The sequence below is a fragment of the Petaurus breviceps genome, unplaced genomic scaffold (assembly GCF_028583685.1).
Source record: "Petaurus breviceps papuanus isolate PSGF00001 unplaced genomic scaffold, PetGlider_PUasm1.0 164, whole genome shotgun sequence".
In the NCBI taxonomy this organism is placed as follows: Eukaryota; Metazoa; Chordata; class Mammalia; order Diprotodontia; family Petauridae; genus Petaurus; species Petaurus breviceps.
Genome location: NW_027185735.1, coordinates 18230429 through 18255753, shown reverse-complemented (window position 1 = coordinate 18255753; position 25325 = coordinate 18230429). Strand labels below are relative to the sequence as shown.

At 36.9% G+C, this 25325-nt stretch overlaps 1 protein-coding gene across 4 annotated transcripts in view; it reads right to left on the bottom strand.

Moving 5' to 3' along the window:
* Positions 1-38: 38 nt before the first annotated feature.
* The window catches only part of LOC138156902 (gephyrin-like), a 472574-nt gene continuing 447287 nt past the window's right edge, over positions 39-25325 (bottom strand). For 2 of the 4 annotated variants that reach the window (XM_069082398.1, XM_069082399.1), the window contains one exon: positions 39-7131. In XM_069082398.1, the coding sequence (XP_068938499.1) occupies positions 7033-7131 (99 nt within the window). In that variant the 3' untranslated portion in view covers positions 39-7032. Of the gene's footprint in view, positions 7132-7599; positions 7635-25325 lie in introns of those variants that run through there. The other 2 variants (XM_069082401.1, XM_069082402.1) reach the window with 2 other exon arrangements.

The window sequence follows — 25325 nt, the reverse complement described above, 5'->3', positions numbered from 1 at the left end:
ATTAGCAAAATGGGTCCACCAAACAGCAGCCCATTTGGGGGTCCAGGCCACACACCAGTGGGCACAAGATCGAGGTATTAGTATCTCTCATTCACTGTTAAAACAGATAGCAGAAGAATGTCATATATGTCAATTGGAAAAGGAGCGAACTGTTCCTCGGGTAGTAACTGGAGAGATAACAAGAGGAAAAGTCCCAGCCCAAATCTGGCAAATAGATTATATTGGTCCACTACCACTGGATAAAGGATGCAGATTTATATGTACTTGTGTTGATACCTATTCAGGTGTACTAGTAGCTTGTCCTTATAAGAATGCAACCCAGAAAAACACTTGTAAAACCCTAGATCTCATAAGTCTATATTATGGAACCCCAATGCAGATTCAAAGTGACAATGGGTCACATTTCAAAGGCAATGAAATGAAGAAGTATTGTATACTAAACAATATAGAATGGATATATCATATTCCATATTATCCAGAAGCATCTGGGTTAATTGAAAGAATGAATGGATTACTGAAAGAACAGTTGAGGAAGTTAAGTTCCAATAATTCATATCAACATTGGAAGGATAATTTGTTCATGGCTTTGCGTAATTTGAATAATAGACCATTGGGAGGAAGTACACCTCTAGCCAGAATGATGACCTCCAATCTGCAAATTAGAAAACAACAAACACACAACATCCCAAATATTGAGTATTGGACCTTGAGGCCAGATGTCCCAGCACCGTACCCAGGACCACCTGGTTCGGTGGGGTATGATTTACATTGTTTAGAGGACTTTTGGTTGGACAGGAAAGAAGTAAGAAAAATTTCCACTGGGATATGCATAAGAATCCCTAAAAATCACTTTGGACAGATTTTACCCAAATCAGGATTAGCAGCTCAAGGAATACATGTATTGGCTGGACTAATAGATTCTAATTATCAAGGAGAAATTGTTGTAACATTCCAGAATTTAGGTGAAGGGCCCATACAGATTCACAAGAATGATAGGATAGTTCAAGTGATTATCGTTCCTTGTAAAACAATGCCACTTGTAAAAACTGACCCTCCTTCCAAAATAACTGTCACAGGAACTGAAGGATTTGGTTCTAGTGATAGAATAAAATCAGGAGCTAAAGTATGGGTAAAACGGAAGCCAGATGATGTTCCAAAGGCTGCAGAGATTATAGCATATGGGAAGGATAACACTGTAACTATTGTTTATTCTGGAGAAGATGATTACAAAATTGTACCCTTAAATCATTTATTCTACCGTGAGTGAGGCTACAATAGTCTGGTTATTGTCTCTTTGCTTCTTCTTGATTTTTTGTTTGTTCACCTTGTTTGTTAGATTTGTTTCCACAGGCTTGGTACCCTCCATCTGTAGATGCCTGATAGCTTAAGCTGGATGTCACCCCCTGTCTGCAACTGTGATGTGTCACCCTTGGACCTGGCATCAAGCATATTAAGAACTGACCTCTCAAATGGGACCCCTTAGGACAGGGACAACTCTACATCCGATTTCAGCATCAAGTAGCCATAGAAGAAGAGATCTTCACCCCTTACCACAAGATTTTGGGGCCCCATTTGTTTGGGGTGGGGGGAATGATGGGGAGCTTGTGCTCAAGCCCCACCGTAAAATATGGTTTTTTGTGTTTATTGTGTGCTATTCTTGTTATATTGTTGTGAAATTTTGTTGACACCAGTTATTCCTACTGTATTTTTGCCAAGTAAGGGACATGAAAGATCTTGGGGCCGAATGTAAGGGTTATGGGATTTAAAGATCTCCCATGTCCCATGGACGTGCTGACATAGCAGAGCAAGAGAAAGCGGAAAGCGAGAGAAAGTGAAAAGCCGAGCTAACGGTCCTGCAGTTGGCGGTTGGCGGCAGTTGCCTTTTTTTTTTTTTTTTATTACGACCCCTGCTGAGTACTGCCAGAGGCCGGAGCTGCTGGGATCGTGCTTCCAGGACGCTGGGTGGTTGCTGTGAGTGGGGAGAGGAGGACCTTTGCCTGAGGTAGCCTGTTCTGTTTTAAAGGCTTGAAAATGTGGGTGATTTCTACTTTATCTACCTGTGCCAATATCATAACTACTCTGATGGCTTTCACTTTCTGGTTTTGGGACTCAGTCTTTTGGTATCTTAATAAATTTTCTAGTTTATTTCCCCAAATGGCAAACCTGATGTATTTTGTGATGGATAATTATATCAGCATATTTGTAATCTCTATAGGCATTGTGAATATGGCATTGCTGATACAGGGTCCCATCTGTTTAAGGGCAGAATGATGGGTGCTTGGGTTGCTAGGGTGCCTATGCTTGAACCCCAGTTTTTAATTTCAAAGTGATGAAAGACCAATTGGGTATTAATACACTTGGTATGCAATAATTAAGTCAGAGATATTTAGTTAAATCAGAGATATTTTAGTTGAGAGAAAAGAAAGATACCATTTTTAACACCAGGTTAATTCAAACTGCTTAAAGAAATACTGTTAGAAAAGATGTTTTGAGAGGTCTTGTGTGATAATTTCTAAAATTTACTTATGGAAAGCTGAACAATGCAAATAAGAAGGTTTGGGGATGAATGGGGTTTATCCAGCCCCTCCTGCTTCCAGATAGTTGATATCAGTTTTAGATGGTTAAGTATGTTGAGAGAGCACAAGGAAGTTTTGGGAAGGCATAAAGATTTGTAACTTGAATTTGTGATTAATAGCTCAATCAAATTTTAGATAGCCCTATCTGAAGGATACTAGTCCATATTTATTTGATATTTAATAATTCGGGGGACTGTAAATTTTTGCTATCATTCTGAGCCTTAATTACAGAAATCCATTGTCATAAAAGCCAATGATGGGATGGCAGAGGCTGCAAACTGCTCAAGGTAGATGTCTGTGCTTGGAAAAATTTGGGGACAACCTCAGACACTGCCCATGTGGGAATCTCTCTGACTTTATTTCCAACTGTGCCTTTTCTTTCTGAAAAGGAAACCCCCCCACCTATTTATGCCTAAGCCCTGCTTTCAGCACCTGGTGGCTATCTAAATGACTACCAGAAATGACTCATGCCTGGATCCAAACATGGCTAAGGAAGTTTTCCTTCTGGCAAGGTTTATGACATTGTTCTTACTTCTTTTTCTATAGCAAATTCATTGAGAAGTAATATCCAGGGTCAAATAAAGCAATAAATATAGAGATTCCTTCAAAGAAGGAGATGATTAGTAATAAGGCAAAATGTAATGAAATAGATGCCTAATTGACCAGGATAGTGAAGTTGAGGAGAGAAACAGAATCAGACTTAGATGACTCTTAGAATTAAATAAAGATGTATAAAAATTGGCTTTAAAAATTTTCATTATGTGAATTCAAGCTTTCAGCATGTTTGGGAATAAGATCAGAAGTTTGGATTTTAGCACAAGGATTGTATGAGATAGTGGCAAGGGTGAAATTAATGTTACTTTATGTAATGGAAATGCAAATTTAAAGATCTTCCCTGCCCTTAGGCCCTTTGATAGGCTTAAGAGATTCTGAGAACCTTCTTCGATTTGAAAATATACTCTGCCTCCTAATAGGCTGAATGTGGTCACAGGGAGCCTGTGGCAGAAGGCTTGGTTTTCAGGAATGCCCACACCTTGATGCTGTGTGATTGGGCAGTGGGTCAAGAGGGTGGTTACATTCTCTGACCCAGGAAAAGGCTATATAATCCCTGATGTGAGGCTTTGCTTTGGGGCTCACTTTGAGAAGTTTTCTGTGATTTGATCAGATGAGACTCTGGGAAGCTGTTGTTGAGAGCCTCCCAGCTTAAAAAAGCCCAGATGTTGATTTGGTATGGATGTAATGGTTGGACAGTTTGGAAACCTGTCTACTTGATCTGTTTCTCTATCTTGATAATTCTGTCTGTATACTCTGAAGTTCGAGGTGCTGAACTTTTTCCCCTGAACTAGGTAAAACGATACATATTTGACTGATTAAAGTAAGCTTGTTAACCCATTTTGAGTTGCTTTCCTTTAACAAAGCAGATCTAAGAACCTGTATTGGCAGCCACCCTGGAGACGCTGGGGTGCTTGCTGCTACACTTTATTAAAGCATATGTCTAATAATTTTACAAAGGGCAGATGAAATCATTTTTTAAAAAGATTTTTGTATTTTAAAAGATTACTATGCCAGGTATAGGATTTAGGAAAGGTGGAAATAATAAAGAATAAATAAACTGAAAATTTTCTGTAGTTTGAAAATATGCAACTAATCTTAAGTGACTGTGCTAATTTATATTAAGTCAGAATTATCTAGTCACCTCTAGATCTGAACTGGAAAAGCAGAACTCCTTTTCAAATTCTGTAACTATATGAGGCATCTGGGATTTAAAAGCGTTGTTTAAATGAAATAAGTCACTGGGATACAAGGAATCGTATATTAATAATGATTCTTGTATAGTCTGTATGTAAGTTTTCTTGATTATCTTGATGACATGTAATTGTGTATCTGACTTAATGTAATCCTGTCATTTTGTAAAATTGTGAGAAAACCTTATTGTATTGCTTGAGCCTAGCCCTGTGTGGCTAAGAAAACCGAAGTATTTGTTTATACTGTTTGAACCTAGTCTTGCACGGCTAGAAAACTGGACCTTTATATGTATCCTTGGTGTTAAATGATGTTTCTAAGAACTCGTCTGGCTGTTTGTGCCAGCTTGTATGTATTGTATGTATGAACTCTAGTCATCTGAAGATTACCCCCCCTCTGAGCCAAGGGATCTGAAAAAGACGACATCAGATGCAGAGCTTTCCCAAGAGTCCAGACCTGGGCTTTACTTTGATACCTTCTTTCCTGGAGAAATTCAATGAGAGGATAGATGGGAAAATGTGGCCCCCTTCCTCCTCCTGACTATGGCCCTGATTATAGGACCCTACCTCATTAACTGTTTTCTACAATTTGTTAAGTCCCTATTAGCTCTGTTAAATTGCTAATTGTTAGGGATCCCCACTACTAGCCCTTGGGAACAGAACTGAATGACTTATAGGATTCGGCCCAGCAATGTCAAAGGTTTGACACACACACACAAGAAGTGGGGAATGTTGTACCTGGCCCCATTCTTTCCCATCCCCCAATCAGCTCTCCATCACAGAAGTGAGCAGACTGCCATGTTTAGCTCTGCCCTTCCCCAGCCATGAGCTTCCTCATGGAGGTGGGTGCACTGCCTGGTAAGGGAGACTTGGTGCTGGTGGGAATTTTTTTTTTTTGAGGGGCAACTGGGATTAAGTGACTTAACCAAAGTCACACGGCTAGTAAGTGTTAAGTGTCTGAGGCCGAATTTGAACTCAGGTCCTTCTGATTCCAGAGCCAGTGCTCTATTCACTGCATCACCTAGCCGCCCCTGTAGGTGGGAATTTCAAGGTGTGTACTGACCAATCACTGATTTTGGCCTCTACAAGTCCCTGCTTACCTAATATCTAACCTTTGGCTGAGTGGCATCCCTTTAAAAGCTTAGGCTTTACCTGAGATCGCCTTTGGGTGGGACCCCGTCAGCCAACTTGGCTTGATTAGACAACACAGCAAATAGAAGTTTCAATTCTAAATTGTTACTTGGGTCTTGCTTGTGTTTCTGCATACAACATTGTTAGGCATTGTGCTAACTGCAAGGGGGAAAATGTCTCTGCCCTCAAGGAGATCTCAATTTAATCTGGGAGACAATAAGCAAACAAGTATGTAGGAACAAATTATGTACAGAATAAAGAGAAAATAATTAATAGAAGAAAGGCAATAAAGTTAAGAGAGGATAGAAAAGGCTTCCTGTAGATGGTGGGATTTCAGTTGGGACATAAAGTCAGGGAAAGCAAGAGGCAGAAATAAGGAAGGAGAGCATTCCAGGAATGGGGACAGTTAGATAGAATGCCTGGAGTGGAGAGATGGAGTGTCTTATTCATGGAACAGACAAGAGGCCAATGTCATAGGACTGTGAGGGTAGCACAGGGTAGTAGCTGAGGTGGGAAGTAAAATCTATCATTGTTGCACTAAGAAGAGAGTATAAAATAACACAACAGGGACACCTAAAGTGCTTGTTATCTTCTTGATACATAAAACTCCTAGATAAGAAAATTACCTCTACCATGTAGAACAGCATCTTTTCTGTAAGTTTCGGAGAAACTTATGGCACTAAGAGTTAAGAGATTTTTTCCAGGGTCAAGAATGGATCTTGAAATGGGTCTTAACTTGTTTTAACTTAACTTTCAGCTCTCTATTACTGTTTGTCATAAGAGAATAGCTATAGCCAATTAGGTCTTGCCCCTGGCCCCATCTGGAGTACAGAAGGGGCAATGGGATCTGGACCCTGAACTTTCCCACACAACCCAGCCCCTGGCATTTGCCTGAGGCATCTGTTGGGTCCATCCCAGTCAATCTAGATACTCAATAATCCTTTTAACTGTACTTTCAAGGTGGCTCTTCAACCACTTCTTTCTTAGTCTGCACCTGGTCCCACCCCAGACTATTTACCACTCCTTAATCCCATATGTATCTTCTCATGGTCTTCTATATATGTACCACTCTTACCCCCACTAAATTTCACAGATTCATTAGGAATCTCCCCGGAATATTAACTTAGGAATGGCATCACAATAGACTCACTACTTTGACGGTAAGGCTTGAGTGGTCAAATTCTTTTGAAGCTGACTCTGTGTACCCTTGCATTTCAGGGTTCCCAACACTCTAAACTGCAACAGTACCAATGACTCAGGTCTGAAAAACCTGTGTCCTGGGGAACTTAATTGCAACCACACCAGAGGCAACAAAGAGCTGTATCATTTCCACTAACCCTGACTGAATGTGCAGTTTCCACCCTTGCGGGTATCACAACAAAAAGAAATGAAATCATGGGCATATATCTGGTATCATTTTTGTGTCAAGATAAGCAAAGTGTTTGGCTACAGATCTGAAGGTAGGAGGGTCCAATCATCCTACTCACCTGGACAGAGTGCTTGCCTATTGTCAGAGTGAACTAGTCTTTTGCCATCCCATGATAGATGGAAATAGTAATCTTTGCAACATGTTAGTTACTTTCTTACCTAGATAGCATGCCCAGAGGTGTAACATTAAGTGATCCCATCAGCATTGCAAGGGCCATTCCTGGAGCCTCCCGTTCTATTACTTCTTTTGTAGCCTGTAATTAAAGATTAAACAGCACACTGAGTGAAATTAAGTAATTGGGGGAGGGAAGGAGAGGGAATGAAACTAACTTGAAAATTAAAACCCCACTCCCTCCCAAAATGTTTATATTTTTTGTAAAAAGCACCAACTGTCTACCAGTATCCAATTGTCTATAGCAGGGATATGAAAATACAGTGAGCAGGAAAACTAGCACAAAGATTATTTCCCTATCAGCCTCTTTTGTCCCTTGAAAATCAACCTGAATAATGTTTCTGAAGAAAATAGTAAAACTTTTACCTTCTTCCCTACACCTAATTATAAAAATAATTTTAAAATTCCAAAGAATAACTCAAAATTGATGAGGGATGGCTCCCAATACGTTCAGCAGGAACTCTGATCTTATCTAAGACCAGAACCTGTGATTCAGTCTGGAAAAGATTCAGCTCAGCCTTACTTGGAGTCAGAGTTGAAAAAGTTTATTTGATGCTTTACAGCGGGCAAGGATCCTTAGGGGACCTGCAAGAGAAAGGGCACAGGCTTTTACTTTTAAAGGGTAGGGCTGCCATTGTCAGGGCTGATTGGATGGATGTAAGGGATTTCAGTGCATAGATGAAAATTAGGGCTGAGAGGAACTTGTGACCAGTGCACAGATAAAAGTTTGAGGAGTTTAACTTGGAGATGAGATTTAGGTCAGACAGGAGGAGAGATGAAGAGATTAAGCAAGAACAAAGGAGTCACACCTTGTTGCTTAGGCAGAGTGCCTAAGTGCTTAGGGAGACTGATGTTACAAATATAGATCCCAAGCACCCCATCATTACTGATGTTACAAATTGGTATTACAAATTGAATTTACCAATAGATTTTACAAACATAGATTCCCAAGCACCCCATCAAAAATAATATAACCAATCTGAGCATATCAAAAGTTTTCTAGAAAAATTTAAAACCAGCATTAGTAAGGGACTGAATAAGCATAAGCATATTTACTGTTATTTAGATTTTCAGAAGGCCATAAATCTGGGGTTCTTAGGTTGCTCTCTGAAAGGGAAAGGGATAGGATCTGATTTCACTGATTCAAGGAATTTCAGAGAAGGAAACTCCTTTTACCAATGGAGGCTGACACCTTTTCTTGACACAGGGTCACAGTATCTATATTAGAGATGGAACATTATTCCAGGTTTTCCTGGCTCTTTATCCATTATGCCAAGGCTACTTATCTTGTATGAAATAATTACACAAACCAACCACAGAATCAATTCAGAGATTTTTTGAGGTCTTTTGATTATTTAATGATAGGGCTCAAAAGGATCTGAAGCAGTAATCTAGAGTGTCAAACTGGGGCCTATAACTCTCCAGTGCAGAGTGAACCAGATTAAAATGTAATTGAGAAATGTTTTAACAAAATAAATAAAAATATATTATAACATATGTAAGGTTAATTTGTCAATGTGCATCATGCAAGTCAATGTGCATGTAGCCTGTAGGAATACATTTCTAGTTGAGTTTGACACCACTGATCAAGATAATTTCCTGTGTTACATTAGAAGAAAAACTCTAAAATGTACCTTTCTCCAGGTACCTGATGCATAGGAGGTGCTTAATAAATGCTTATTGGTTGATTGAATGATTTACAACATACTTCATTGAACTATTTTGAAAAATGAGTAATAATGAAGAAATGGTTTTCATTGCCACTGAGAACAGAAGAGGTAGCTGACTTAAACTCTATTATAAATAAGAAGAATAAGACAAAACTATCTGATGGACAGCAGTTGTACAATAGAATGGGTCACTGAGGGATGTGGCAGAAGTTCCCTTCATAAGAATTATAATCAGTTAATCAATAAAAAAAGCATTTATTGAATGCTTACCATGTGCCAGGTACTGCGCTAAATGATGGGGACACAAAGAAAGGAAAAAATTCAAAGTCCCTGCCTTCAATGAGATTATATTCTAAAGGGGGTGACAACATTTAAGTAAAAAGTTACACATACAATATATGTAGAGTAGAAAGAAAGTAACTTTAGAGAAAATAAGGTTCAGTTAGCTAGAGGGAACCAGGAACACCTGTAGGAGGTCATATCTGAGCTGAGTTTTGAAAGAGGCTAGGGGTGTCAAGAGTGGGAAGTAAGGAGCTAGCACATTCCAGACAAAGGGGACAGTCAATGCAAAGGAACATGGAAACAATAGATGAGAATTAGTGTGAGAAGAACTGGAATGTGGAGTGCATGTGGGAAAGTTAAATGTGAGAATGCCTGAAATGTAGAAAGAGGCTAGAATGTGAGAAGACTTCTTAATTGACAAATAGAGAACTTTAGGAAAATTACTTTGTCAGCTCTGTGAATGATGAATTGAAGAGAGGAGAGACTTGAAGCAGGGAGACCAAATAGAAGGCCATTGTAAATGTCTTGGTGAGGGGGCGAGGGCCTAAATTACAATGGTGGCTCTGTGAGAAGAAAGGAGACACATAGGAGAGATATGAAGGGAGAAATGACAAATCTGGCAAACTTAAGATGTTTTATATGGTCTGATACTTAATTCCCTTCCTTCTAGCTCTGTCAGAAACGAGAAGGAAAAAATGTAGGAAATAAACCTACAAAACAGAGAATTTAACTAGACAATCAGCATGCACTTATTAAGGGCCTACTATGTGCTAGGTGTTGGGGACATAAATATGATAAATGAAACAATTTCTATTTTCAAGAAGTTTACATTCTAATGTGGGGGTAAGAAAGGCAGAGAAGAAACGGGACAAATTATGGTAGAAGACAAGAAGAGTGATATTTCTGTGGTGGAGATGGAGGGATTGGCTCCAAATCAGATCAAAACTGTAGATATCACACACTTAGGGCTCATGTTAAGGTCTTTGGCAAAACAGTTAAAATGTATCATGTATATAAAAGAAAAACTTAAGTTAATTTATAACTTCTAATAGGCAATAAAATGCAGATATAGACACTAATGTCCTTTACAACTCTTAAAACTATGATTCCATGAATGCTGTTCAGTTAATTCAGACACTTGTTTTGTATACTTAATTAAACTGTAGTAACTTGTCCAAAGGACTTTAAATTTGGTACAATATCTAATTTGGGTTAAGTTAATTGAAGAGGCAAAAGTATATAATGAGCCATATCTGAAATCTGCCCAGAAGGCAGTATTCAGATTCTCAAGATATGCCTACTGTTAAGGCACAAATAATTAAAATTATTTTCCCATGGCCACACAGCTAGTCAGTGGCAGTGTAATGGCAAGCATAGAAGTAGTTCACACCTTGTTTCAGCTATTGAATTAACATCTTGTTTCAGTATCTCGTATTCAATATTCTTGTATCAAGTCTGTTATGAAACAGAACGTGTAAACCCTACAACTTGTGAACCCTAGAACTCATGAACTCCTGCAACAGGAAGGGGAGGAGCTAATGAAGGAGAATTTACAGACTAGAGACAGCAGAACTGAGAAGAGAATTCTTGTGGTGGCAGAGAGAAGGAGAAAACTTGTGGTATCCCAGCACTCTGTTTGTCTGCTCTGTCTTGATGTTTGTTTGTGATACTTTGTACTGGGACTTTGTACTGCCCTGGGACCTGACTGGAAGCCCTGAAAGAGGATTTTCTGGCTTTATGTTTACAGAAGTCTTGGAGGAGAGTTTTGGAGGTCCTAGGACTTTTCTGATGATTTGTGCTGACCTCTTGGTCCTTGTTTGTGGGTCTGTGTTGATTTCTATGTTGATGATTTGTGTTGAGTTCTCAGACCTTGTTGGTCGGTCTGAGTTGATTTCACAGGCAGATAGTGAACTGATGATGGTGCTGGAAATGTGTATGAATATTACTGTGGCTCTGTCAAACTTTGTGTTCCCTGAAACAGGAACTGTGAAGGACTTGAAGCGGACTGGACACTGTAAACTTCAATATAGAATGGGAACTGGACAAAAAACTGGACAAGGAACTGGGAGCTGCCTTTGAACCCAGGTGACAGTTGGAGCTGGGACCATGGAAGAGGAACCATGGAAGTTGAAAACCAGCCTCGAGTTAGGCTGAAAGAAGACTTTACTTAGATACTGTGTACTGATTGAGAAGATTATGATTTACTGTGACCTAGGGTGAAGAACTTTGACTTTTGTACTTTGTGTTCGAATTAAGGATTTTGTGACTGACTAAATGAATGTGCTTTGTTTACAACTATGTGACCACTTTTGTGAAAACTATGTGGCCATTTTAGTGATAAGTTGTTGAGCTGTGACATGGTGAATGCTGCATTTTGATTTTCTGTGAATGTTTTGCTCTGATTTGTTATTTAATACATACAGAATTCACTATACTATGTAATCAGAACCTTGAAAGCTGCTCATAGCAGCAGTCTGCATGGCTTTACAGGCAGTCAGGCCAAAACTTGGGTCTCCTGGTCCTTAACTTTTTTTTTCCCCTTAAGAAACACCATCTCTAGGGAACAATGTTTTTACTACTCTTAGCCTATGAATCAATACAGAAAGCTGTGTTCTAGAATCAATGTGAGTGAGAGAGGTGAAAACTTCTCAGAGTATACCCCCAAACTAGTAAGGTTTCTTGTGGGAACACCTTTACTGGAAATCACATGATATTTATAAGGACTCAAAACTCAGAGCGGTAGGGAGTCATCCCCTTCCTCAGTGCCACCTCAGTACAAGATATGCCAAATAAGGACAAAACTGCTTTCCTGGCTTTACACTGGACACCTACATGTTTTTGTGTTCTTTGTCTCCAATGTAGATTCCTGCGCTTAGATTGTGGGCCTGCCTTCCCACCAATGGGAGTAAAGGCCAGTTGTGGGGTTGGGGGTTTCCGAGGTAAGGGTATATAACTGTGAGCTTGGTTCCTGCCTCTCACCTCTCTTGCCTGACGCCTAATCAGAGCACAGATGCCCTTTCTCATGAGATCATAATAAAACTCCTTTTTGTTTTTACCTTGAGAAGTATCCCTATTTTATTTAACGTGGTGGTCTCTGATCCACACAAATGGAAGACTGTGACCAGAGTAAAGGTGGAAGATGAGAAAAATACGGGAAATATTAAAAGTTTCATTATATACTACTTTGATAGATCACAAAATATGGTATATAACATGCTTTTTCTCCTCCAGTCTAATGACCTCTTTAGCTTCCTTTAAGTCCCTTAAAATCTCATCTCCTACTATATGTCTCCCTAACCCCTCTTAATTCCATTACCTTCCATCTTACTTCCTATTTATCCTGTATAAAGCTTGTTTTAAATACATTTACATGGTGTCTCCTCCATTAGCTTGAGAACTTCTAGAGGGTAAGGGCGATCTTTTTCCTCTTTCTGTATTCCCAGAGATTAGCATAGTGGCTGGCACATAGTAAGCATTTGGTAAATGCTTATTGAACTGAAATATGGTATGGCTAGGGGAAGCTAGGTGGCACAGTGAATAGAGTACCAGCCAGTACCAGTCAGGAGAACCTGAGTTCAAATCTGGCTTCAGACACTTAACATTTACTGGCCATGTGACCTTGGACAAGTCACTTAACCCCAATTGCCCTGCCTTCTCCCCTCCAAAAAGCAAAAAAAAAAAAAAAAAGAGAGAAAGAAATATGGTATGGCTTACGGTAAAGTATTAAAACTAATAACCATAGAGCTACAGGTAAGAGGGTATGCCTAAACCAAGTGTCTTAAGGAAAGTGATCAGATCAACAGAACCAGACCTAAAAGGAAAAACAAGGAAGGTAAATGAAGGTTTGGGGGAAGATAAGAAGAATTAGGGAAGGAAAGGTAGTTGGAATGAATTCTGGTTCTTTTACTTTCAAATAAATGATATGCAAATTGCCTATATAGCAGTAAGTATGCTTATGTATATTATTACTGAGACAAAACCTGGAGTTGATTTTATGACTACATTGCAATAGGTAAGAGGCATGACTGCTCTAGTCTTAAAGAATATAGGCCTTTGGGGCAGTTAGGTGGCGCAGTGAATAGAAAAAGCACTGGCCCTGGAGTCAGGAGGACCTGAGATCAAATGTGGCTGCAGACACTTGACACTTATTAGCTGTGTGGCCTTGGGCAAATCACTTAACCCCAATTGACTTGCCTTCCCCCCTCCAAAAATAAAAAAAAAAAAGAAAGAAAATAGTTCTATAATGAGGGGAACAAATAGATCTAGTATGATTTAATAGTAAAGTACTTAGCTGGGAGTCAGGAAGATCTAGGGTTAGTCCAGTCCTTGACATATACTAGTTTTATTCAGTTGCCAGCACAGAGACAGATATCTGAATGGGAAAACTGATAAGGTCACTTGAAAAGGGCAAATCACTTAAACTCTCAACTCCTCCCTCACCCTGCCCCTCCAACCAACTCTCTAAGATTATAATTTACAGAAAAACTGCTGATATACAATGGGAGCTCTCTATGTAAATGAAAACAAGCCCAGACTTCTTCCCCACTCTCCTCCACAGGAACAACACTATTTGGAGACACAAGGGGGCAGGTATTTCAAAGCAATACCATTCATTACCGTTAGAAATTTAGTCATGATTTAGAAAACAATGAAAAATTTACAAATTTAGTCATGATTTAGACATGACCACAGTCTTTATTTCATATAACACCTTGAAATATCAAAGAATCCAAATGCTGCCTGGTACCTATAATACCTCAGCAGAAAAAATAAGAAAGAATAAACTGGATTTGAGTATCACATCACTAAGGTTCTGCAAAAGCATGTCTTAAAAGATGTGAAATATAATAAATTGTGCACTGAAAGGGCAGGGATTAATTTTATTTGCTATTATCCCATTCTGCAATAATCTCCCAAATTAAACTTCCTGGACTCAGCCAGCTCTAGAGAGTTTTCTTTATTCTTTATTCTTACCTAACCATACTTTAGGAAGATAAGTTAATTCATTCTGAAAAGTCCACGAGGAAGTTTTGGTTTTAGGCAGATTTGACATATTTTATAATATAGAAAGAAAATATATCACTTAGTATGGCAATATGTCATCAATACCTTGCTGACAGAAGTTAAACAAAGAGAGCCATACAAAACTGTAAAGAGAAAAATCCATCTCCCCCCACCCAATTTTCAAAAACATTTTATTTAAAGTTTTAAGTTCTAAATTCTATTCCTCCCAAAAGATAGTAAGCACAGATCTAGGTTATATATGTACAATCATGTAAAACATTTTCATATTAGTCATTTTGTACAAGACAACTCAAATAAAAGAAAATAAAATGAAAGAAAGGAGAAAATAGCATACTTCAGTCTGTATTCAATCAATATCAGTTCTTTCTCTGGAGGTGGATAGTATGATTCATCATTAATCCTTTGGGATTGTCTCAGATCATTATATTGCTGAGAATAGCTAAGTCATTCACAATTCTTCACTGAATAAAACTGCACTTACTGTATACAATGTCCTCCTGGTTCTGTTTGTTTCACTATACATCAGATCATGTAAGTCTTTTCAGATTTTTCTGAAATTATCCTGCTTGTCATTTCTTATAGCACAATAATATGCCATTACAATCACAGTTTGTTTAATCATTCCCCAATTTATGGGCATGCCTTTGATTATCAATTCTTAAACACTATAAAGAATTGCTACACATATTTTTGTACAAATATGTCTTTCTCCCTTTTTTTCTGGATTTCCTTGGGATATAGATCTAGGAGTGGTATTGTCGGATCAAAAGATATGCAGTTTTATAGCCCTTTGGGCATAGTTCCAAACTGCTCTCCAGAATAGCTGAATCAGTTCACAACTCCATCAATAATACATTTGTGTCCCAGTTTTCCCATATCCCCTCCAACATCTAACATTTTCCTTTTTTGCTATATTAACCACTCTGATAGGTATGAAGTGGTACCTCAGGGTTGTTTTAATTTGCACTTCTCTGAGCAATAGTGATTTAGAGCATTTTTTCATATGACTATAGCTAGCTTTGATTTCTTTGTCTGATAATTGTCTGTTCATATCCTATGACCATTCAGCAACTGGGGAATGAATTATACTTTTATAAATTTGATTCAGTTCTCTATATATTTGAGAAATGAGACCTTTATCAGAGATACTTGTTCCAAAATTCCCTACCCCCACCCCAGTTTCCTACTTTCCTTATAATTTTATTTGCATTGGTTTGGTTGTGCAAAACCTTTTTAATTTTATATAATCAAAATTAGCTATTTTATGTTTTGTAATACTCTTTATCTTCTTCAGTCCTAAATTCCTCCCTTATCTATATATCTGACAGATAAACTATTCATGTTCTTTATTTGTTTATGACATCACCTTTTATGTTCAAATCATGTGCTCATTTTGACCTTATACTGGTATACAGTGTGAGATGCTGGTCTATACCTAGTTTCTGACTATACCTATATTCTGTCTATACCTAGTTCCTGTTTCCCAGCTTTCCCAGAAGTTTTTGTTACATAATGAGTTTTTGTTCCAAAAGCTCAGATCTTTAGGTTCATCATATACTAGATTACTATGGTTATTTACTATAATATAATGTATACCTAATCTATTCCACTATTCCACCATTCTATTTCTTAGCCAGTAGCAGATGGTTGTGATAATTACCACTTTATAATACAGTTTGAGATTTGGTATGGCTAGACCACCTTCTTTTGCTTTTTTCTTTTTTTAATTATTTCCTTGATATCCTTGACCTTCTGTTATTTCACATGAAATATTATTTTTTTCTAGCTCTACATAAGACGCCATGGGGGGAGGAAGGAGGGGGACAAAATGTGAAATTCAAGGAATTGTGGAATTGAATCCTGTAAACTAAAAGGAAACAAATTAATAAATTAAAAATTGAATTAAAAAAAATAATTTTTGATAGTTTAATTGGTATGTACTGAATAAATAGATTTAATTTAGGTAGAATTGTCATTTTTATTATGTTGGCATAGTCTATCCATGAGCAATTAATATTTTTGCAATTATTTAGATTTAACTTTATTTGTATGAAAAGTTTTATAGTTGTTTTTATATAATTCCTGGGTTTGTCTTGGCAGGTAGACTTCCAAGTATTTTATATTGTTTATAATTTTTTTAAATGGAATTTCTCTATCCCTTGCTGCTGGACTTTGTTGGTAGTATATAGAAATATTGATGATTTATGTGGGTTTATTTTATATCCTGTGACTTTGCTAAAGCTGTTAATAATTTCAAGGAGTTTTTTAGTTGATTCTCTAGGATATCTACATATGCCATCTGAACATCTTGAAAAAGTGATAGTTTTATTTCCTCATTGCCTATTCTAATTCTTTTAATTCCTTTTTCTTCTCTTATTACTATAGCTAACATTTCTAGTACAATGTTACCCCTGATTGTAATGGGAAGACTTCTAGCTTATCTCTATTACAAAGATAATGTTTGCTGATGGTTTTAGACAAATATTACTTGTTATTTTGAGGTAAACTCTATTCCTATTTATTCTCTAGTGTTTTTAATAGTAATGGGTGCTGTATTCTGTCAAAGGTTTTTTCTGCATCTATTAAGATAACTACATGATTTCTGTTGGTTTTGTTACTGATATGGCGAATTATGCTGATAGTTTTCCTAATATTTGAATCAGACCTTCATTTCTGGTATAAATCCCACCTGGTCTTAGTGTATGACCCTTGTGATATAGTGCTATAATCTTTTTGTGAGTATTTTATTTAAAACTTTTTTGTATCAATATTCATTATAGACAATTAGGGAAATTGGTCTATAAGGTTCTTCTATGTTTTGGCTCTTCCTGGTTTATGTATCAACACCATATCTGTATTGTAAAAGGAATTTGATAGGACTCCTCCTATTTTCCCAAATAGTTTTATAAAGTTTTGTAGTTTAAGAACAATTGCTCTTTAAATGTTTGGTAGAATTCACTTGTGAATCCATCTGGTCTTGGGGAATTTTTTCTTAGGAAGTTTACATTGTTCAATTTCTTTTTCTAAGATTGGGTTATTTTATTTTCTTTCTCTGTTATCTACGTAGTTTATATTTTTGTGGATATTCATCTGTTTCATTTAGATTGTTAAATTTATTGGCATATAATTGGGCAAAATAGCCCCTATTGTCTTAATTTCCTCTTCATTAGTGGTGAATTTACCCTTTTAATTTTTGATATTGCTAATTTGGTTTCCTTGTTTTTTTAAATCAAATTAACCAAAGATTTATCTGTTTTATTGGTTTTTTTCATCAAATTAGATCTTTAGGTTTATCATATACTAGATTACTAAGGTCATTTACTACAATGTAATGTATACCTAATCTATATCACTGATCCACCATTCTATTTCTTAGCCAGTACCAGATGGTGGTGATAATTACCACTTTATAATACAGTTTGAGATCTGGTATGGCTAGAACACTTTCTTTTGCCTTTTTTTTTTCTTGATATCCTTGAGCTTTTGTTCCTCCAGATGAAATGTTATTTTTTTCTAGCTTTTTAAAAATTATTATTTATTAGCTCAGTAGTTTTCTTAATTTCAATTTTATTAATCTCTCCTTTGGTTTTCAGAATTTCTAATTTTGTATTTAATTGAGGATTTTTAATTTGTTCTTTATCTGTTTTTTTTTTTAAGTTGCAGGCCCAATTCATTGGTCTCCTCTTTCTCTATTTTATTCATGTAAGCATTTAGAGATATAAAACTTCCCCTAAGAACTGCTTTTGCTGCGTATCATAAGTTTTGGTATGTTGTCTCATTACTGTCATTCTTTGGGAGAAGTTACTCAGATCAATTCTAAGGTGGTTTTCTAGTTGTTTGAAAGGGAATTTGGGGGACCATCAGAGGGTTCCTTCTTCACTATGGCATCTTGGTACTGGAAGTTAAAACCCACTTCTCTGTTTAGTATTTATACATAAGGTACTAATTAGTATAAATGTATGAAGTACTGCCATTTCCTTTTCTTTGCAACCTCTTCCTTGCCATCCCCTCCAAAACTAATTTTTTACACTGACAGTACAGCAAAGAAACTCAGAAATTAATCTAAAAAGAGAAAGATCAGGAAATAGAGGGTGGAAAGATCAGAGTAGAGAGGGTAAGAAAAGGAAAACTTAAGATAGGGAACAGAGAGTAGAATTAAAGGGTGAGTGGCTGGGGCCAGAGAAATAATGAAGGGAAATGGCCCTAGTGAAGTCAATATCAGATGACAATGGATTCACTTAGGGTAACACTGAGTTACTGTGGTGGATATGAGTTTCTTCATCTCTAAAATGAGAGATATATACTAGATGATCTGTAAGATCCTTCTAAAATCTAATATTCTGTCATTCTAATTTTCATAGATAATGCAAAGGCAAACCTTCCCAATTACTGCCTCAATTGTCCCTTACTCCAAATTAGTGGGGCCCAAGATGAAGAGGTATACTATACTTATATGTGATCTTTAAAAAACATTCCTAGGGGAGGCTAGGTGGTGCACTGACCCTGGAGTCAGGAGGACCTGAGTTCAAATCCGGCCTCAGACACTTAACACTTACTAGCCGTGTGACCTTGGGCAAGCCACTTAACTCCCCCTGCCTCCCCCCAAAATCCCAAAACAACGTTCCTTTCCTTTTCCCCTCTAAGTGCTTGCTTGTGTAGCTATGAATCACCTCCAACAGAAGGAAAATGTTCTATATTATAATCCCTTTTTCTCTGCCCTTTATCAGTAATACTTTGAAGACATCATTAGTTAAAGTTCCAAAGAGGCTTCAAAGACAGATGAAGTTGCAAAAGAATATCATAAACAATGATTCTGTAGAGTATGAAAGCTGTCAATGAAATTCAAGCCCACTTTTTTATTTCACAGAAAAAAGTGACCTTGAAAAATCATTGTGAATAGATTATTAAGTATATAGAGAATATGCAATATATAGAATATATAAAGAATATGCAACAATAAAATCTCAAAGGGTTTCAAATCTTGATTAAGTTTTGTGAACCTTTGCACACACCTCTAAATACAGAGGAGTTATGTGTTAGCCATATTTCTGCCAACAGAAACGTGGAACTTTTTCTACTCCACAGTTATTTCTGGCTGGGGAGATTTAATCTTAAAGGCTTCTCCTGCTAACTAACATTTCTCCCACTGCCATCTGCCACTTATATTAACCTTCAGAGACTATACTTTAGGGCTGGCCTTAAATAAGATAGAAAGGGTGACCAAATGAAAAATCACCTGGACAGTAATCAGTCAACTACCATTTGTTAAGCACTTACTACTTTATGTGCCAGGATGGGCTAAGCACTGGGGATACAAAGAAAGGTTAAAACAAACCCAACAGCAGCAGCAGCTCTTGCTCTCAAGGAGCTCAGAATTTAAATGGAGAGTTAACAAGCAAACAAGTATGTACAAACAAAATACATGGGGGGTCGGGGTGGGGATGGTCTCAGAGGGAAGGCACTATAATTAAGTAGAATTAGGCAGGAAAGGTTTCTTGCAGAAGGTAGGATTTTAGCAGACACTTTAAAGAAGCCAGGGAAGCTAGGGGGCAGAGATGTCTCAAGAGAGCCTTCCGGAATAGATGACAAAACATGAAAACATTAGGAGTCAGAAGATGGAAAGTTATGTTCACTGAATCATAGAATATGTTGAGTGGAGTAAAGTGTAAGAAGACTAGAAAGGTCAGGTTTTGGAGGATTTGAAAAGCTAAATGGGGAATTTTATATTTGATCCTAGAGGTTAACAGGGAGTTACTGGTAGCTTGGTGGAACACTTGGGTAGAGTAATAGGCCTGGAGTTAGGAAGACCTGTGTCAAATCTAGTGTCAGATATTTATTTGCTGGGAGACCCTGGTCAAGTTACTTAACATTTATGTACCTCAGTTTCCTTAAATATATAAACATATAAATAAAATGAATAAATTTAAAATAAAATTAAAAACCTCCCAAGGTTTTTCAGAGCATAAAATAATATTTTAAAGTGCTTTGTAAACTTTAAAGTGCTACAAAAATTCTAGCTATTATTACTGAATGGGAAGGGGGTGATGTGGTTGGACCTGTACTTTCACTTTGGCAGCTGAATGGAGAATGGATAGGAATGGGAAGATACTCAGGCAGGGAGTATCATGACTCTATTTGAGGTTTTCTTGGCAAAGATACTGGCATGATTTGCTATTTCCTTCTCCAGCTCATTTCACAGATGAAAATACAGAGGAAAACAGGGTTAAATGACTTGCCCAGGGTCACATAGCTAGTAAGTGTCTAAAATCAGATTTGAACTCAAGAAGATAAGTTTTCCTGACTCCAGGCCTGGTACTCCATCTACTTTTTCCATCTAGCTGATCCAGGGAAATCAAACAGTAGGCCATTAAAACAGTACAGGCATGAAGTGATAAGGCCCTGATTACAGGGTGATGGCAGTGTCAGCGGAGAGAAGGGACCACATATGAGAGATTATGAAGCTAGAAATAATAGGGCTTTATAAATGATTGGACAGGGAGTGTGTGACTGTTAACTGATTAGAAAAAATGTATATAATAGGAGAGAAAAGTAATAGCTTACAGTTTTTCACACCTCTATCTATTTTAGGAGGAAGAATATATTTTTCCTGAGTCTTTTTTCAGGCTTCTTGATCTTTCTCTAGACAACAGTACAAATAAGGGGATAAACTGAGGAAAAACAGGAAGAGAGACATTTTACTGGTTTAGGTAATTACCTGGGGAATGACATCTTATCAATGCTGGTCTATACCTTCTTTGGAACTTAGAGTCTCAGACAGTTGCACAGAGCATTGGGAAATTAAGTGACTTACCCAGGGTTATATAACCAGCATATGTCAAAGATAAACCTTGAACACAGGACTTCCTGGGTTCTGAAACTAGGATTTTACACTATGTTGCCTTAATATTAAGTATCTAAATTAATTTAACTTCTGCCAACTAAAAAAAAGAGATGGATTCACTCAATTTATTTTGCAAAATATTTAAAAAAAAACTAATATAACTAGTATTTTAGAGACACCATGGAGAAGACCTAACATTATGGAAAAATCAGAAGAAGTCCATTGGGGAAAATAAGGAAATAATTTTTTTCCTCCATGAGGATATAATCTTACTGATAATATATATCTTTTCTCTGAGTTGAGGTTTCAATCTTCTTTTGTTACTAGTATAATTTTTTTGAGACTGTGACATTAACATGTATATGTGAGCCTAGCAATAAGGACATTTCCATGCCATTATGATGTTTTATTATTTTTTTCTCTAAATGTTAATTTTATTATCTTGTCAACCTAGAGGCAAAGTCCCAAGAATTTATCAAGACAACTGAAGATTATTTTTTCCTCCATTCTTAGTAGGAATGTTTGAGTATCTTTAGAGACTAAAGCACTTTCTACAACTGATTTAGATAAATTCTTTACTGTTAAATCAAATGAACTTTTCTTATTTAACATTTGTTATGGATTCTCTTCAGCATTTAATACTTTTTACCATACTGTCCAAAACTTTTTGTCCACTTCTGAATCTCTCTTTCCCCTCAGATTTCATGACATTGCTTTGTCATAGTGTTCTTTCCCATGAGTCTGACTGACTCCTTCTTCTTTTGCAAGGTCATCATCCCTTGCTATCCTCAAGAGTAAATGTATCCTGGGGTTCTGTTTTAGTCCTCTTATTCTCTGTATTTTCTCAGTGATTTGTATAAGTTTCCATCAATTCAACTATCAATTACTAAATCCCCTTATTCAGCATTCATCTCTCTCCTGCCCTGCATCAATACTTGTCTACCAGATATACTGGATAATTCTCAAATTTAAACATGTTATTTTCCCCCTATACTTGCTCTTCCTTATAACATCCCAATTTCTATGAAACATACCACATTCTTCCAGTTACTCTCATTTGTAAACTCAGAATAATCTTCCCTCTCCTCCATTATCCAATCAGTTGTTTTCTTGTCATAATTTTACCTCTTCAACATCTCTTGAATTCATATTATTCTTTCTACTTATATCAAAACCATCTTTTGAACTACTGTAATACCCTCTTAATTGGTCTCCCTGAATCTAGTCTATTTACCCCTCTAATCTATCCTCCACATAGCAAATATATTGATATTCCCAAAGAATAGTCTTAACCATGCTCTCTTCCTGCTCAAGAAGCTTTAATGACTTCCTATTACCACTATAATAAAATATAAATCTCTCCTCTGTTTGACATTTAAAGTCCTTCACAATCTGGATCCAGGCTAACTTTTCAGGCTAATTATACATTATTCCCCCACTATTTCTCCATTATTTTGTGCTTCAGTCTACTTTCTCTTCCCTATACACAGTATTCCATCTCCCACCCAAAGTCTTTGCACAGACTGGAATGTGTTCCCTCTGTATCTTGGTCTCTTGAAAACCTTTACTCCCTCCAGCTTCAGATCAAAGCAATCTCCTTCAAGAGGACCTTCCTGTTTCCCCTGAATATATCTTGAATCTATTTATATGTGAATATCTCCTATCCTCTTCCTTCTCTACTCTCTGCCTTCAGCTTGCGGAGGTCAGGGGCAGTTTCACTTTTGTCTTTGTAGTCTCAGTGTCCAGCATGGTATATACAATAAAAGGAGCTTAATAAGAGCTTGTTGATTGATTCCAAGAAATACAATATTTCAAAGGCTCTTTGACATGTGCTTTTCACCAATTTTTAATGTATGGATTATTTATTTATCTTAATTTTTTTATTCTGCATGGAAGGATATAATGTATTCCCTAAAGCTGTACTGTTTTGTCACTGGTTATCTTTAACTAATTAAAAATTCTACCCCTTGAAATTCAACACATAGTTAATAGAAAGCTACTAAAAATATTCATTCCTGAGGTTTGGGAAACCATGAAGTTGAAAGGTGATCTCATTTGAGACAACACTGAAAGGCTCTTGGGTAGTAAGAACACTTGACTGGTGGGTTTGTTGGCTGTCTGGAATTCAGCCCAATGATCTATCCTCTTGGGTAAGCCACATTTTCATTTACTGTTTTTGGGTGTAGTTAAATGAGTAAAATAATCAATTTAAGAAGGCTACCCTCAAAACTCACATAATGGATTTTCATTAATCTTAATATCAATTTATGACAGACAATGTTTATAGTAGATAGAGAACTGGTCTTGGATGACCTGGATTCAAGTTCTGCCTCTGACATATGCTACTTGTGTCTGTCAGTCAATGAGCATTTATTATGAGCTTATTATGTATCAGACTCTGTGCTAAGGATTAGGGATAGAAATAAAGGTAAGCCATACTTCTTGCTCTCAAGCATTTCATATTCTAATGGGTGGGTGAGAAAACATGCAAATAAATATGTAAATATCAGATATATATAATGTAAATGGAAGATGATCTTTAAAGGAAGGGACTAGATACCTAGCGGATTGGAAAAAGCTGCCTACACAAAGTTTTGCTTCTGTAGGTATAGATTTGAACCAAATGTCTTCAGTAAAAACTTGGAGGTTAAAAGGGAAAGTATTTCAGGCATGGGAGCCTGCAATGCAAATAGAATTGGGATATTAAGAATCAGGTGTAATGAAGAGAATGTAGGTAATATAGCAGGATCATAGATTGAGTGAAAGAGAAGAAAGTGTGAGAAGACTGAAACATAGGAAGGGGCCAGGTTGTGAAGAGTTTTAAATGTCAAAGTTAGAATTTTACATTTGATCTTGAAGATAATAGGAAGTCATTATTAAGTATGTGTGTTGAAGCTGTACTTCAGGAAACTTATTTTGGCCACAGTGGAGGATAGACTGGAGTGGGAAAGTATTGAGTTAGGGGGAAAAATCCGATAGCTATTATAGAAAGCTATGTAACAGGTGATGAGGGCCTGAACTAGAGTGGAAGCTGTATGTGTGCAGAGAAGGGGGTACATAAGAAATGTTGTGGAAGCAAAAATGAAAAAAAAAATATGAAAACACACTGAATATGTGGGATTTGTGAGGCGTGAGTCAAGGATGATGTGAGAGACTGGGTGACTAGGAGCAGGGTGGTGACCTCAAAAATAATAGGGAAGTTGGGAAAAGGAGAGGAGTTGTAGGAAAAGATGAGTTCACTGGTAGTTCCTATATGAATGACATATTGAGAATTCCAATGAAACCACAGGTCCAACGCAAAAAGCCCATCAAAACAATAAATAATAAATAGACCAAGATCGTGTGTGTGTGTGTGTGTGTTTTAATTCTATGATTACAGATGTAGAAAACTGTTTGTAAAAAGACTCCTTGTTCCCTTCTTATATTTTCATGAGGGATACCCTCCAAGTATATTTAGATAATTTTCATTAAGATTTCAGAGAGATAAGATAAGTACTATCAATAACTAGTCTGGGCACTAGTTACTGAATTCCTTTTGATCACTTTTTCCTGAATATTAATTTCATCTGTGATTGTTTCCAGTTGTTTGGTATCTTCTCTTCTTTTAGATCTCTTCAAAATCAATCCTTCAACAACTTAAAAATTGTGTTGTTTCCAACATGGATTTCTTCTATTGGTGCTTGGTTGGATTTAGTTGTTAATTCTGACAACTTTCTTTTTAAAAAATAATTTATTGATATCTTTGTGTTTTCATCATAGTCATTTCTGGGAGAAAAAAAAACAGTTCTTTCCCTCTTTGATTCTACAATTTTCTAATTGAAACTTACATTTTGACAAATAGAAACAATAAAGCATAAACATCTGCTGGATCAAATCTGACAACGTAAATACCATTCTGCTCTATTAGTGCCCTTTCTCTTTGCCATGAGGAGAGAAGTATGTTTCATTCTCTATTCTCTATGATCTTCAATGGTTTTGTGATTAAAGTAGTCTGACTTTTTAAAAAAGATTTTAAAATTTATATTGTTATTTGTTGTTGTTCAATTGCTTTTTGTGACACCATTTGGGGTTTCCTTTGCAAAGATAATGGGTGGGATCTGCCATTTCCTTCTCCAGCTCATTTTGTAGATGAGGAAAATGAGGCAAAGAAGGTCAAATGACCTGCCCAGGGTCACACAGCTAGTAAGTGTCTGAGGCCATATTTGAACTCAGGTCTTCCTGACTCCAGGCTTGGTACTCTATTCAGCAAGCCACCTAGCTGACCAGTTATATTATTACAGTCATTGTTTATACTGCTGTTGTGGTTCTACTTATTTCAATTTACATCAGTTGACACAAATCTTCCTATGCTTCTCTGAATTCCTAATATTTGTTTATTGTATAGTAATATTCCATTAAATTCATACACTACAGGTTTCTTTTTTGGTTGTTTCTCAACAAGGTACAGTCACTTTGCTT